The 16355-nt window shown below is 41.4% G+C and overlaps 1 protein-coding gene across 1 annotated transcript in view; it reads right to left on the bottom strand.

The window, feature by feature from the left end:
• PLPPR4 (phospholipid phosphatase related 4) overlaps positions 1-16355 on the bottom strand; it is a 227179-nt gene that overhangs the window by 131911 nt on the left and 78913 nt on the right. Inside the window, exon 2 of the mRNA XM_073593104.1 lies at positions 1642-1827. Coding sequence (XP_073449205.1) covers positions 1642-1827 — 186 coding nt within the window. The remainder of the gene's footprint in view (positions 1-1641; positions 1828-16355) is intronic.

Below are 16355 nucleotides of genomic sequence, written 5' to 3'. Positions count from 1 at the left end.
TTAATATATATTCAATTAGGATATACAAGTATTTAATATTTCATAATCTTAGCTTCAACAAATATTTTTTTTTAAAGGTAACAATAACTTTAATAGATGACACTAATTTGTCATAGCATGCCTAGCACCCACCATAGCTTTACACTGCAATCTTGTGTGAAAAAATTAACAACTTTTGGAAATAGCTTACAATGTGTCAGGACACCATTCTGAGCAAAGATGGGCATGTGCTGAGAAGGAGACATCAGAATAAAAATGTGCAAGAAGAAGAACTGGCATAGCCCCAATACTATACATGGCCGTGCTCGTCTGCACTGAAATGCGCCAACGTGTGCACCTGTGCACGCTGGTACACGTTCATGCACACCCACTGCTGGAACTGGTGGCAAATGTACTATATAGGGACAGCGACAGTGGACAGAGATTGCTGGATAATCTTAAGCTACCAGTACTCTTTGCTCCTGTGTATCCTGTATTCCATGGACTTCCCGTTACCAACCCAGTTTGCCTCTGGACCATCCTGCTACCTGACTCTTGGCTTTACCCCAGCTTGCACAAAGGACTTTGCCTCTCCTGAGTAACTGTGTATGACCCTGGCTTTCCCCTCTGACTATTCCTCTGCCTGCTCCACTTGATTGCTGTGTATGACCTCGGCTGTGTTCCAGGCCACACTCCCGCCTACCCCCTAGTCTCTCCATGTATGACCTTGGATTCCATCCTGACTACTTTTCTTTAGTCTGGTACTGCCAGTCTGACCTCTCTCTTCTTCTGCAGGTGCCATCTCGCTAGTGGTCACATCTCCTAGAGCAACAGTGGTCCTGCCATCAGTCCTGACAGACCAGCTGACCACTATCTAGTGGGCACCTCTGGAAGCAACCTCCAGCAGACCTACCTAAAAGGCACCCTTACTTCTTTGAGCCTTGCACTCCCTGCTCTCACCTCCAGAGATGCTCAGTGCTCAGCCACAAGAGAAGCCCTATCGTCAATTTGGCCTCCAACCAGGTACGTGACACAAAGCCTTCAAAGATCAGGCAGCTTATTTTTCCTTTATCAGGTCCCAACAGTGCATATTCCCATAATGAGTAGAAGTGTGCAGTATGGTAACAAACTCTGACTGACAGCCACATCAACCAGTCAAAGTGTTGAACTGTAAAATATAATTTTTGGAACTAGAGGAATATGTACCGGATGAAGCTTGTCGTGGAGAAGATGAAAGATGTTTCAGTGAACCTGACTAATCCATTCTGCAAAGGTCCGCAATATATTTCTGAAATCAAGAAATTTGGTATTGGAGGAGCTGACTTTATTTAACACATAGCAGAGAATTAATTTAAGCAGAGGAGTTTAGCAGGACCAGACTTGTCCCTATTTTGTTGCATGGAGCAATTACTTAAGCTAATATGGACTGTCTCTGTTTTTCATTTTCTCTAGGCTGGAAGTGTGATCTCAGTAGGGCATAGATTATAAACATTCAGAGATCCATCTTTCCCTTAATGCTCACAGCCCATTAGTGCCAAAACCATATAAATCACATAAAACACACACACTAAAGCCCCTATAAATGCTAAAGGCAACAGAGTATGAAATTTACCTGAAAATGATGAGAAAGCACTTTCAAGTAAAAAGAATATATACACTTACTGTTGCTGCTGGTCCAGCAAATGCTAAGCAAAGTAATATCAAAAATGGAATTGATTCTTGGTGGGGTTCGATGTAGGGCATACTAAGGCTCCTGTCATAGCAGCTAAATCCTGAATGAACTGGTTTAAAGACATCGGTTAACTCCAGGAAGTAGAGGCTGACCACCGATGAGGCCAGGATAGGTAACTAAAAAAAGAAAAGAAAAATTGTAAATATTTGCACCACAGTCAACTTTAAGAGAACTTATTACATTTGTGTGTATATCTATCTAGTTATATATAAATATATATACAGTATCTCACAAAAGTGAGTACACCCCTCACATTTTTGTAAGTAATTTATTCTATCTTTTCATGTGACAACACTGAAGAAATGACACTTTGCTACAATGTAAAGTAGTGAATGTACAGCTTGCATAACAGTGTAAATTTGCTGTATTTTCCCTCCCCTGTGTCATTTGACTCGTTAGTGTTTCAAGGTCTCAGGTGTGAATGGGGAGAAGGTGTGTTAAATTTGGTGTTATCGCTCTCACTCTCTCGTACTGGTCACTGGAAGTTCAACATTGCACCTCATGGCAAAGAACTCTCTGAGATCTGAAAAAAAGCATTGTTGCTCTACATAAAGATGGCCTACAGCGGTTTAACAGGACAGGTTCCACTCAGAACAGGCCTTGGCATGGTCCACCAAAGAAGTTGAGAGCACATGCTCAGTGTCATATCCAGAGGTTGTCTTTGGGAAATAGACATATGAGTGCTGCCAGCATTGCTGCAGAGGTTGAAGGGGTGGGGGGTCAGCCTGTCAGTGTTCAGACCATATGCCGCATGCTGCATTAAATTGGTCTGCATGGCTGTCATCCCAGAAGGAAGCCTCTTCTAAAGGTGATGCACAAGAAAGCCCGCAAACAGTTTGCTGAAGACTAGCAGACTAAGGAAATTGATTACCGGAGCCATGTCCTGTAGTCTGATGAGACCAAGATAAACATATTTGGTTCAGATGCTGTCAAGTATGTGTGGCGGCAACTAGGTGAGGGGTACAAAGACAAGTGTGTCTTGCCTACAGTCAAGCATGGTGGTGGGAGTGTCATGGTCTGGGGCTGCATGAGTGCTGCCGGCACTGGGGCGCTACAGTTCATTGAGGGAACCATGAATGCCAACATGTACTGTGACATACTGAAGCAGACCCCAAACACACCTCTAGGACAACCACTGCCTTGCTAAAGAAGATGAGGGTAAAGGTGATGGACTAGCCAAGCATGTCTCCAGACCTAAACCCTATTAAGCATCTGTGACGCATCCTCAAACGGAAGGTGGAGGAGCGCAAGGTCTCTAACATCCACAAGCTCCGTGATGTCATCACGGTGGAGTGGAAGAGGACTCCAGTGGCAACCTGTGAAGCTCTGGTGAACTCCATGCCCAAGAGGGTTAAGGCAGTGCTGGAAAATAATGGTGGCCACACAAAATATTGACACTTTGGGCCCAATTTGGTCATTTTCACTTAGGGGTGTACTCACTTTTGTTGCCAGCGGTTTAGACCTTAATGGTTGTGTGTTGAGTTATTTTGAGGAGACAGCATATTTACACTGTTATACAAGCTGTACACTCACTACTTTACATTGTAGCAAAGTGTCAATTCTTCAGTGTTGTCACATGAAAATGTATAAAAAAATATTTACAAAAATGTGAGGGGTGTACTCACTTTTGTGAGATACTGTATATATTTGTAAAGCAAGGAAGTAGAAGTATTCTAAAGTATGATGTAGAAATAGCAACAAATACCGGTATATCCACACAGAAGTCTACAAGGAATGACAAGGGTAAAAGTGTTTGCTCTTGCTCTTAGTGCACAAAGAGATTCTCTTTGCTCCAGCATCACCAGTATTACCCCTAGCTAGCAATTCTACCACTCTCACAAGTCAGTTATCATTGAGTGAATCAGGGAATTCCAAAATTTCTTTTATTCACCTAAATATTTGTATGCAGACTTTTCCAGCCTGAAGACGTTTTTTTTTTTCCAGACAAGACAGATCTGTTTAGAAATATTTGAGTGAATAAAAGATGTATGCTTCATTGAATCTTTCCATTTGTGAATTGGTACACTCAAACCTAGTGCCAGTGTTCCACATCATACTTCATATTCTAATTACTCAGGTCCATCTGAATATAAATGTAACATTAGGAGTGTCTGTACATCAGAGTGAAAGGACAGGGGGCCACCAGGCAGGTGTGCAACATGCATGAGTAAACTGATACAAATTTTTTAAATAGTTCACCTTAAAGAGGAACTGCAGTCTGCTCACATAATTTGTAATAAAAACAACTTTGCCATTCTGAAGCTTCCCTCCAACCACTTTGCATATTTTGTTATATATACTGTGATTCTGTGCTTGCCAAATATGCTGCAGAAATCTCCTTCTACTAAGTCTAACTGCATCCATTTTAACTGTGGGCAGCTGAAGCTGCTGCCTGTTCACTTCCTGGATTTATTCAGACACACAGATGCACAACTCCAGCTCTGCAGCCCTGTAGCTCTCATTGGCCTTTTATGACTTATCCCCCCTCCCTTCCTGGCAAACTCTCAGGAGAGTGAGAGAGTGAGAGCTGTGCATGATGTCATAAGCCTAGGCTTTTACCAGACAAGAAACAGGAAGAGGGCCGTACGAGGTATTTACATCAGAAAAAAAATTTTACTATCCAAAGTTAAAACAACAAGGGCAGAAGATTTAATAGATTGAAAGTTGAAAAAATGACTGAAGGTCCGCTAAGGATAAGCATACCCATATACCTGATGGGTCACGCATATTTTGCAGATATTTGGTTACCATGAATTAGCTTGAACCAGAATAAACCTCTGTTCAGCAGGATTGATTTGCTTACATTTCTGTCTGCCACCCTTGGAAAATCATGAAAAATGTCCTTTTTCTTTACTCATAAGGCTGGGTTCACACTGCTCCGACATGAAAGTCCCACGACTCCTGATCCGACTTTGCCCTGCATCATCGGTTAGACATCGGTCAGAGTTTAACCACTTGCCGACCAGCCGCCGTCATTATACTGCGGCAGGTCGGCACAAGCCTGTCGTAGATGTACGTTGGCTCCTTTAAGCGGGATAGCAGGCGCGCGCCTGCTGCATTGTGGGGGTGCCAATGCTCGTGGCCGGCGATCGCGATGACCGCCGGTCACGTGCGATCGCGGGCACGAGAGGCAGAACAGGGACGTGTGTGTGTAAACACATAAATCCCTGTGCTGTGAGGAGAGGAGAGGCAAATCGTGAGTTCCTATTAGCTAGGAACCACGATCTGTCATCTCCTATAGTCAGCCCCCTCCCCCCACAGTTAGAACACACACATAGGGAATACAGTTAGCCCCTTGATCGTCCCGTAGTGTTAACCCCTTCCCTGCCAGTGACATGTACACAGTGCATTTTTATAGCACCGATCGCTGTATAATTGTCACTGGTTTCAAAAATGTGTCAAAAGTGTCCAATGTGTCTGCCATAATGTCGCAGTCCCGATAAAAATAGCAGTTCGCCGCCATTACTAGTAAAAAAAAAAAATAGTAAAAATGCCTTAAATCTGTCTCCTATTTTGTAGACGCTATAACTTTTGAGCAAATAAATCAATATACGCTTTTTGCGATTTTTATTACCAAAAATATGTAGAAGAATACATATTGGCCTAAATTGTGAAAAAAAATTAGCTTTTTTAAAAAAAAAAAAAAAATTGAGGATTTTTATTATAGCAAAATGTACAAAATATTGTACCCCAGAACCTAGATGGAGTAAGTGCGGGGCTGGATTACTGACCACGAGCCCCCCGGGGGGGTGCAGTGGACCTGACGGAGCGGGGGGGGGAGTGTCACAGGCCGACCGGGGGGGTGGGGAGGGATGGTTGTTTGCCACCTCAAAAAACGAAAACCACCAGCCGCCACTGGTGGTAATGTAAAATAAATTTAAACTCTAACAGGATTTTATTTAGTTTCTTAAACTACATGTATGTTAATCCCTTCCCACCTAACCCTGGCATCCCTTTAAAAGGGTCTTATTGGCCGGGGGGTAGGACAGACTGTTGGATTCTGTCACAGGGGTCACATGGTTGGGCAGTCCATCCCACCTGCTCCCGATCATTACTAGATGTGGGATTACTACATGTGGGTGTCAGATATGCATTACGTGGGTGGCAAGAGGCCAAACCAATGCATTTTTTTTTTTGAAAATTCAGTTTTCAACTTGTTTTTTTTTTTTCTCACCATTACTGCTAATCTCTAGCCCATTTACAGCAAAGTCTACAAATGTGCTCTCTATTTCATTTCTCAGAGTAGGCTTCTGAAGGTGGTAACAGCTAAAAATGCCTGCAAAGCAAGCAATAGTATGGCCGTTTATAGTATTCATTGTGAGAGCATGTGACAGGGTGACAACACAAGAAAGAACCTGAGAGTTATCACCCCTTCACAGGAAGTGTCTGAGCAAGAACCCTCATGGTAGACATGTGCGATTAGTTTCGTACAAATCGAAAATTCGTAAGAATTTCCATAAATTTGTACATTCGGGAGGATCCGAAATAAGAATTGCTATGCTTCTGAATTTTGTACGAAATACGAAATTTTGTTTACGAATTTCGGGTCCAAATTCCTAACGAACATTCGTAATTGTTACAAAAAGTTAAGGAACCTAAAAGTTAAAAACCCAGAAAGTCAGTACAGCACAGGGATGGTGGGAGCCCCTCATAATGTTAAATTCATCATAACGAACATTCGTAATTGTTACGAAAAGTTAACAAACCTAAAAAAACCCCAGGAAGTCAGCAGCACAGCACTGTTGTTACAATTGTAATAAATTCGTATTTCGTACGAAATTTTGGACACAAATTTTGAAATACGAATTAATTCTAATATGAAACGGAACGGAACAATACTAAACAAATTTATTGACGGCGCACATGTCTACCTCATGGCACTAGATATTATTTTAATGTAAACCATAGATTTGAAAAAATGAGCATAACCTTTGAAGTTACATTACTATTTTAAAGATTATATGTTATTTTAGTCATTGGGTCTACTTTATTAGTACAGGAAGAAAATAATCTTTGAAAACTCTGTGATGGGAGTTTGCACTTTTGGAAAACTATGAAGTAGCAGAAAATAAAAATATGTTAAGAATATTCAGACCTACAGCACTTAATTGTGGCCATGACCTCTTTTTACATTTTTAAATTAAGCTAGCCAATTGCTTACAAAATTTTCAGGAATGGGTTGAGATAGGAATACTGTAAATTTGCCATTAAAAGCACAGCTGATGTTACTACAAAGGTCTAAAAACTTTTACAGGAAACGTCTTTTTTAAACCTTCTATTGATTAGTTTAACCAATTAAGGGCCGCGCTTCTTTTTGAAATCTGTTGTTTACAAGTTAAAACTCTTTTATTTTTGCTAGAAAATGACTTAGAACCCCCAAACATTATACATATATATTTTTTTCAGACACTCTAGATAATAAAATGGCAATCGTTGCAATACTTTATGTCACACTGTATTTGCGCAGCAGTCTTACAAGCGCCATTTTTTTTGAAAAAATACACCTTTTTAAATTAAAAAATAAGACAACAGTAAAGTTAGCCCATTTTTTTCTATATTATGAAAGATAATGTTAAGTAAATTGATACCCAACATGTCACGCTTCAAAATTTGCTCCTGCTCGTGGAATGGCGACAAACTTTGGCACTTAAAAATCCCCACTGGCGAAATTTAAAAATATCCACCAATTTTTACCACCAGGTTACTAGTTTTGAGATACAGAGGAGATCTAGTGCTAGAATTATTGCTCTCGCTCTAACGATCGCAGCTATACTTCACATGTGTGGTTTGAACACCGTTTTCATACTTAAATATGCATCCGCTTCAGTGCGCAAGCGTGGCGGCACAGGGAGCTTTAAAAAAAAAAAATTCTTATTTATTTTACTTTTTATTTTTTATTTTTACTGTCCATTAAAAAAAAAAAAAATGGGTCACTTTTATTCCTATTACAAGCAATGTAAACATCCCATGTAATAGAAAAAAGCATGATAGGGCCTCTAAAACCGCTTGCTGACTGCCTCATGCCGATATACGTTGGGAGAATGGCTCTGCTGGGTGAAACCCCGTATGGGTACGTTGTGCCTTTTAAGAGCTGCTGCACGGCAGGGGACCCGATGCGCGTGGCCGGCGGGCGCGATCACCGCCAGCCACGCGTGATTGTGGGGTACGAGAGCCAGCACGGGGATTTGTGTGTGTAAACACACAAATCCCTGTTCTGTCAGGGGAGAGGAGACATATTGTTTGTTCCTACTAAGTAGGAACAACGATATGTCTCCTCTCCCAGTCAGTACTATCACCATACAGTCAGAACACACCTAGGGAACACACACATTTAACCCCTTGATCGCCCCCTAGTGTTAACCCTTTCCCTACCAGTGACATCTACACAGTAGCTCTGTTATAGCTCTGATCACTGTATAAATGTCAGTGGTCCCAAAAATGTGTTAAAAGTGTCCGATCTGTCCGCCACAATGTCGCCGTACCACTAAAAATCGCAGATCACCGTAGATCATTCTTTTTTTGTTTATAGTGTAAAAAATAAAAACCGCAGAGGTAATCAAATACCACCAAAAGAAAGCTCTATTAATGGGAAAAAAAGAACGCAAATTTCGCTTGGGTACAGCATTGCATGACCGCGCAATTGTCAGTTAAAGAGACGCAATGCCAAACTGTAAAAAGTGCTTTGGTCAGGAAGGGGGTAAAATCTTCTGGTGCTGAAGTGGTTAATGTTAGATCTGAGGTCAAAAAGACCTCAGATCTCACATATACATGTAAATGTAATATAAAAAAAAGTATTTTTTTTTCAATAAAAAAAATTTCCCCTTTAGGACCATTGGGCGAAAGTGACGTTTGGGGGGGGGGGGGTGCCATCTTTCCCTCACTCAACTTCCAGCCTCACGGGAAAAACGGCACAGATGACCGGAACGTGGCGTCAGGGGAGGGGGCCTCTCCCCCCCCCCCGATAAAAGTGAACTCGTGGTGAATCCGCCGCAGATATCACTTTTACCTGAAAGAAGACCATCCGCCGTTTTTAAAAATTACCGGGGTTATGGCAGCTATCTGCTGCATAACAACGGTATTTAGCGTCAAAGCGTCAAAGTTCCAAGGTATAACGATGGTGGGTGGTCGATAAGTGGTTACCCTTTGTAAAAAAAAAAAAAAAATGCTCATGATTTTTGCATGTAGAAAATTGTGCATTTATTATATTCTATTTACCGTGGAGCCTGCAATGCATTGCACCCATGATCAGTAGATCTATGAACTGATGAGGGCCCTGGTAGTTCATTGAGAACTAAAAGCCATCTTCCATGGAGGAAGACAGGATTTGTAGTTCATTCATTGACAGAGCACTGTGACTGAATGACACAGCTGTGTGGGTTGAGCCCTGCACAGTCATGCTGTATTTAGATTGTGACAGTGTGTGCGGGAAAAGGATCCCACTCCCACTGTGACAGTGGGGATTTGGGGGGGTGTGCATGTGAGGCTGCTGCATTAGTAATATGCTACATGTTACACCCTGAATATGGATACATGTAATATGTTACTAAAGGTGAACTTATCCTTTAATACAATGACTGTTTTGCTGCCTCTGCATCCTTAGCTGGCACTCTGCCATTCTGCTTTTCGAAAACCTTGCAGTAAATATATTATTTTTGTAACCATTCCCATAAAATAGCATGCAACAACAGCCCTGAAGAAGAGGCAGTCCATTCTCTCAAATCACGTTGGCTTGATGTACATGTTTACACTTTTAATAAACGTCTTTAGAACTATACATCCAAGTTTCAGTTTTCTGGACACCGGGCACTCCTTCTAACCTAACTACCCAAGTTTAATACAATACAGTAGTATTTAAATCAGAACTAAACTTTCTCATTCAGCATTAACTATTTTTAATCCTTATGCTGCTATCATTAGTAGACAGATAGGAAATTGTATTACAATGTATATTTATTTGTTTTAAACTTTTTTTACATTTCTTTGGTTGCTCTGGTTTGTGGCCTAGTCCAAAATGATGTCACACATCCCAGGAGTTATCATTGCATTTTTTTCTTTTTTTCTGGAGGAGGGGCTTTCTCAGATAAGCACATCCTCCTACTTGCATGCCTCAGCTAAGGGCAAACGGATTCCAGGCAGTAAATGCTAAATGAATCATATGCCCTTACTCAAGATGGAGGCAGCTAAAAATAGCTAGGGGGGTGCATTTCACTGTTCACGGCACGTGACTTCATCAGGGATGGAGTCACATGGTGTGACGTAACGCGTAGGGAATTGCCAGACTGGAAGTGATGTTGGAAGCCTATATACTGTCTTGTATCTGCATATACCAAGCATTTTTCACCAACTGAATGTAAGAGTTACTATTTTTTAATAAATATTGTGATTTTAAATTACTACACCATGGGAGGTCACTTTACTTTACTTTAATATATGAATGCTGTAAAGGGACCATAACAAGGGAATATCCTAACACCTCTAAAGGCATTAGAAAGACCAGGAACCAGGCCAGGACTGGTGGAACATTGCCCCGAGATTCTTTGTAATCAAAAAGTGCATTTGACTGCTCACTAAGGTGAGAGTTCTGTGAGCACAGAGATGTCAAAAGGATGGAAAATACACCACAAAGTTTATATATGTTCACTTGAGAAGTACTGTATTTGGGAATACGCGATTATTCAGACACAACACCTCTGGAATATGAACCGTCACATATTTTGAGAGTCATTCACTTACACTTGTAGATAGACTGCACTATAGATATGCACTTTATATGTTATGGTATATACCACAGTGTATGAAATTGTATATGATTTTATGATACACATTACATGATAGAGCAACGCCATTTTTTACTACTACATAATCATTATAGAAAACAATCTGCTAAAGCTCAGTAAATTGAGCTTAGGTTCTGTCTCACTGAAAACAGACTTTCTGAAGTCATTAATTAAACACATGTAGCCAGGGGTTTGACACTATAGTCATTATAGTTGAACAGTTCGTTGTTGTTTGCAAATGAGTTTGGCCCCCCTAGTGTCTGCTGGAATCTGTTCGGATTTTTCCTTACTCTTTGAGAATAATGCAGCAAAGAATTGTGGGAGATGTAGTCTGGAGGAGGAAGTGACTCTGTTGGCTGGATCAGCCCTGGACAACAGGACAGACAATGCAAAACTGCCTGTGCAGAACTGTCTATTGGGAGGAGTGATAAAAGGACCAGCACGGCCTATTTTAAGCCTCTCTGAACGCCATTCAACACCTGCCAGCAGGAGGTCTGTGTGTGACCAGGAGTGAGAGACTGCGGCCTATAAAGTGGAGAGCTGGATCGCTCTGATCCCTCTGAGGGATCTTGGAGGACAGCCCTGCTATTCTAGCAAGTGGACCGGCCTGCGCTTCAGAGCAACTGGAAGCCACCTGCACTTCAGTCCATCGGGGGTTGCAGCACGGTGCAGCAGCACCATTTTCAGCAGACGGAGACACCAGGAGGGGATTCCGGACGGAGCCCCACAGCCATTGGAGACTATTGTGGTGAGAGGACACCTGCCCATTCCAGTAGAGATTATAGCATTGCTGAGTGAGGCATTATACAGCTGGAATTTGGGGCCTTGTCTTTCTCCTTGCGCTGTAAGGTCAGTACTGTATTGCACTCACATGTAAAGAGGACTTTACAAGTGGTGATATTTCTTCAAGTTAAGCAATCATCAGCACACCTTTTGTTCTACAGTAATTTCTTTCCTTTTGTCTTTGCGGATTACAAATTACAACAATATACTGCAGTTTAACCATCAGGCTAGCTGAAGACATCTGGAGTTTAAAGAACTTTCACCATCTTCTTCTTTTACTAAGCATTGCTGCTCTACTCACAAGTTGATCTCTGAATTATTGCCTAGGGGGAGTTATTAGTGTATATGCTTAATTTTACACTGTGTTACTGAATGTAAAGAATATATACTGCATTTTGGTCTGTGTGTTGAGGCCTCAGTGAGAAGGTATTTCATAGATATCTTGAAGATATTGAGTACCTATCCTTCTGTGCACCTGTTCACATACACCCCCTTCAGGTGATTATAAGGTTATATGTTCTGTATAAGTGCATTAAGTGATAACTGTTGTCAATCTTTCTGAGTGGTTCAGTGATATCGTGTGAGTTTCTTATTGCTAAAGTCACATTGCAGAATGGAACCCCAGGTGTCAGAGGTAAGAGAGGATCTGCAGAGTCGGGGTAGCCAGTGGGGTATAGAGTCAATCAGCAGCCCCCATGGGGGTACCGCTACACACATAGGGTGAATCATGATACTGACCAAATCTGTGCATATATTTCATGACGCACATTTGTATATTAACATTTTTGGTAAAAAATCGAAAGTACATTTTTTGCCAAAAGTTTAGCAAGGCAACTCATGATTACATCTTGTAACTTCAGTAATATGTTGACATTTCTTGGCTTACAGGTCTTGTATTTGTAGCTGCTAACTTTTCACATACCTCCCAACTTTCTGAAATGGGAATGAGGCACACCTATAAGAAAATGTATGTAGGCATGGGACACACCCCTGCCACGCCTCCCTTAACCACTTAAGGACAGAGCCTCTTTCTGAGATTTGGTGTTTACAAGTTAAAAGCTGTTTTTTTTTGCTAGAAAATTACTTAGAACCCACAAACATTATATATTTTTTTTTCTAATACGCTAGAGAATAAAATGGTGGTCTTTGCAATACTTTCTGTCACACGGTATTTGCGCAGCGGTCTTACAAGCTCACTTTTGTGGAAAAAATACACTTTTTTGAATAAAAAAATAAGACAACAGTAAAATTAGCCCAATTTTTTTAATATTGTGAAAGATAATGCTACGCCGAGTAAATTGATACCCAACATGTCACGCTTCAAAATTACCCTTAAAAATCTCCATAGGCAACGTTTAAAAAATTCTACAGGTTGCATGTTTTGAGTTACAGGGGAGGTCTAGAGCTAAAATTATTGCTCTCGCTCTAATGATCACGGTGATACCTCACATGTGTGGTTTGAACACCAATTTCATATGCAGGTCCTACTCACGTATGCGTTCGCTTCTGCACGCAAGCTTGGCAGGATGGGGCACGTTTAAAATTTTTAATTTTTTTCTTATTTATTTTACCTTTTATTTATTTTTTTTAGAGTATTCTTTTAAAAAATAAAAATTGTGTAATTTTTATTCCTATTACAAGGAATGTAAACATCCCTTGTAGTAGAAAAAAAGCATGACAGGTCAAAAAGACCTCAGATTTCATATTTACACTAAAATGCAATAAAAAAATAAAATGATTAAATGTAATTTTAAAATGTAACAAAAAAAATGTCCCTTTAAGAGCTATGGGCAGAAGTGATGTTTTGATGTTGCTTCTGCCCTGCAATGGTATGGAGATGGGCGGGGACCATTTTCCCCTTACCTGTCTCAATGCCTAACAGGAGAGCAGACCCAATCACCTCTGCCACTGCTGGCGGTTCCGGTAAGAGGGCACCGGAGCGCGGCGTGAGGGGGGCCCTCTACTGCCGCTGATAACAGTGATCTTACGGCAAATCTGGCACAGAGACCACTTTTATCTGAAAGAGGACCGCCTGCTGAAGAAGAGGATACCGGAGTTATGGCAGCTAGCTACTGCCATAACAAAGATATTCCTCTTCAAATTAGTGTCGTAAAACAACGGCGGGCGGTATGTAAGTGGTTAAAGTGTTACTAAACCCACAATAGTAAAATCAGTCTGTATATGCAGTAAAGCATGCTTGTTATACTCACTGTGAAACCTAAGGGGTTAATCCTCTGCATTGGCTGTTTGATCCTGTCTTCTCTGATCTTCCCCTCCTTCCACTGTCCCCTAATAATTTCCTGATAACGCAGAGTCTATGGAGTCAGGCTGCACATTCTCAGTTTGGTGTGTATTGCTAGGGAGGTTTTTTCTTGGGAGGATCCATGTGATCATCACAGGACCAATCAGCACTGTCCAGACAGAGAGTCAGGGGTCTTGCGGTCTCATAGGACAGTCAGAAAACCCCTCCTACATGCTTTAACCAGTGCTTGGCCGGACACTGATAGAAGCCACAAGACTGCTATATACTGCTGATGAGAAAAGATAATTAGTAGTTTATATTTACTAAAATAATTGCATGTTCTGTGTACTGTGGGAGACCAGATATAGTAAATGGTCCTGGGTTTAGTAACACTTTAAAGGAGAATTGTACAAAAAAACAATAATTGGTTAAACCCACAAGTGCTTTTTTACCACCATTATTCCTTTATATTGGATTTTGTAATTTACAAATGCAGCAATTTAGATATTGTATGAAAAGTTTAGCACTGCAAAACACTTTTTGATAGATAAGTAGCGTATTTTATATACAACTGTATAGATCAGACCAACTTGAGGGACAACTGAGGAGGAAAGAGGGACAGAGGGACCTTGTTCTCAAAATCAGGGAAGGTTGAAAGCTATGTTTTCATTTTTAAAAATCTTAGTGAAGTTCCTCTTTAAGATATCTGTGTATGATATCACTCAAAAAGAGCAGCACAGGAAGTTATTGGCTCACTGAATTAACAGGTAGTCTTTCGCACAAATATAATAAAACACTTTTAATTACATACTGAAAAGACCAAAAGAAAAAAAAAAGGAAGTTTCCATACACTTTACATATTAGCTCACAACAACAAAAAAATCACCACAGCTCACAGCGCTGCTACTAGATAAAAGGCATGTAATTACACAATAAATACCCCTGGCAACTTATATTGAAGCCAGGAGAGCAATGAACCACACTAATGCCCTGTACACACAGTCGGACATTGATCTGACATTCCGACAACAAAATCCTAGGATTTTTTCCGACGGATGTTGGCTCAAACTTGTCTTGCATACACACGGTCACACAAAGTTGTCGGAAAATCCGATCGCTCTGAACGCGGTGACGTAAAACATGTACATCGGGACTGTAAACGGGGCAGTAGCCAATAGCTTTCATCTCTTTATTTATTCTGAGCATGCGTGGCACTTTGTGTGTCGGATTTGTGTACACACGATCGGAAATTCCGACAACGGATTTTGTTGTCGGAAAATTTTATAGCCTGCTCTCAAACTTTGTGTGTCGGAAAATCCGATGGAAAATGTGTGATGGAGCCCACACACGGTCGGAATTTCCGACAACAAGGTCCTATCACACATTTTCCATCAGAAAATCCGACCGTATGTACGGGGCATAAGAATTGTATGAATATTAACTGTGTGACTTATCTCAACTGTCAGATATGACAACATGTTTAACACTTTGGGCTAAACAAGCTTTTACTTGTCTCAGTGGCTGTGACCAAATGCAATGTTATTATAGAGAACATATAAAAAACGAAATGTGTGTGTCCTATACTTCCCCTTACACAGTGCTCCAACCTAACAATGCTTTTCGGATTCATATATAGACATTTTCTCTCACAATTTTATCTAAGGATAGCCATACACGCATAGAGTTCTCATTCAGTCTCATTCAGTCCTCAGGCTGAACAAGACACATATAATGGATTTCTCTATCCATACTAAACAGCGTGGATAGAGAAATTTCCCCTGCCAGCTATTGTATTCAGACAGCTGTCACCCAAGGCTGACAGAACAACTGGCGACTACATCTGATTGGATAGTGTCACTGTTTGGCAGATCATTTTCCACCTGGCTCCTTCATTTTTGATTTGAGGCAGGTGGTGCCAACAGCATGAATAAGACAAAATTGGAGTCGTGTTCGGCAGGCTTAAAGGAGAAGTATAGCAAAAGCTCATTTGGCTGTACTTCTCATATGGATCACAGGAGTGCAATTTGTTTTGCCCTCCTGTGACCCATTTTCAGCAGAGAGCGAGCTGAAGTCTGCTCTCTGCTGATGTCACAGAAGTTGGTCCAGGCACCGCTTCATCACAACAATGGAAGTCTGGATCCGCCAGATCCCTGGACTGACACCTGGCTCAGCCTCTCAGCTAGACTGCTCCACCCCCTCCACAGCCCAGCGCTCCAATGAGTGAGGAGGGAGCAGAGCAGAGAGTGGTGACTGATACAGCTACAGCTCTCTGCTCACGGAGCTGTCAGAACCGAGTGATCGGTGGTGTTCGATCGCTCAGTTCTCAGTGCAGAGGTGCCGAGTGGCAGATGAAGCATCGGACTGATACTGCATCCACCTAGGTAAGTATAAAACTGTGAAAAAAGCCCAAACCCATACTTCTCTTTTAAAGTGGTTGTAAACCATTACAGACCACTTTTTACTACAGTAAGCCCATAATAAGGCTTACCTGTAGCTACCCAGGATATCTCCTAAACCTGCACAGTTTAAGAGATATTCCCTGTATTTGCATGTGCTGATGTCATCAGCACATGCGCACTGACACATACGTGCCATTGCTTCAGTAAGTGTGCCGTTACTGCGCGCATACGCTGGAGTGACGTCATCGCGGCTCCAGCCATATGCAATACCCAGAAGTAACCCCCGGGAGTGATGTCGCCGGCCGATGTTGTGTACGGGCAGCGCAGCGAGGACTTCGATCTCAGGTGAGTATTACATAATGAGCTAGTATGCTATGTATACTAGCTCATTATGCCTTTGTCTTGCAGGTGTTAGTTTTTTTTTTTTTTTTTTAATGGGTTTA

This window comes from Aquarana catesbeiana, linkage group LG07 (assembly GCF_042186555.1).
Source record: "Aquarana catesbeiana isolate 2022-GZ linkage group LG07, ASM4218655v1, whole genome shotgun sequence".
Classification (NCBI taxonomy): Eukaryota; Metazoa; Chordata; class Amphibia; order Anura; family Ranidae; genus Aquarana; species Aquarana catesbeiana.
Note: the sequence above shows the minus strand (reverse complement) of the source record. Positions and strands in the feature narration are given on the sequence as shown.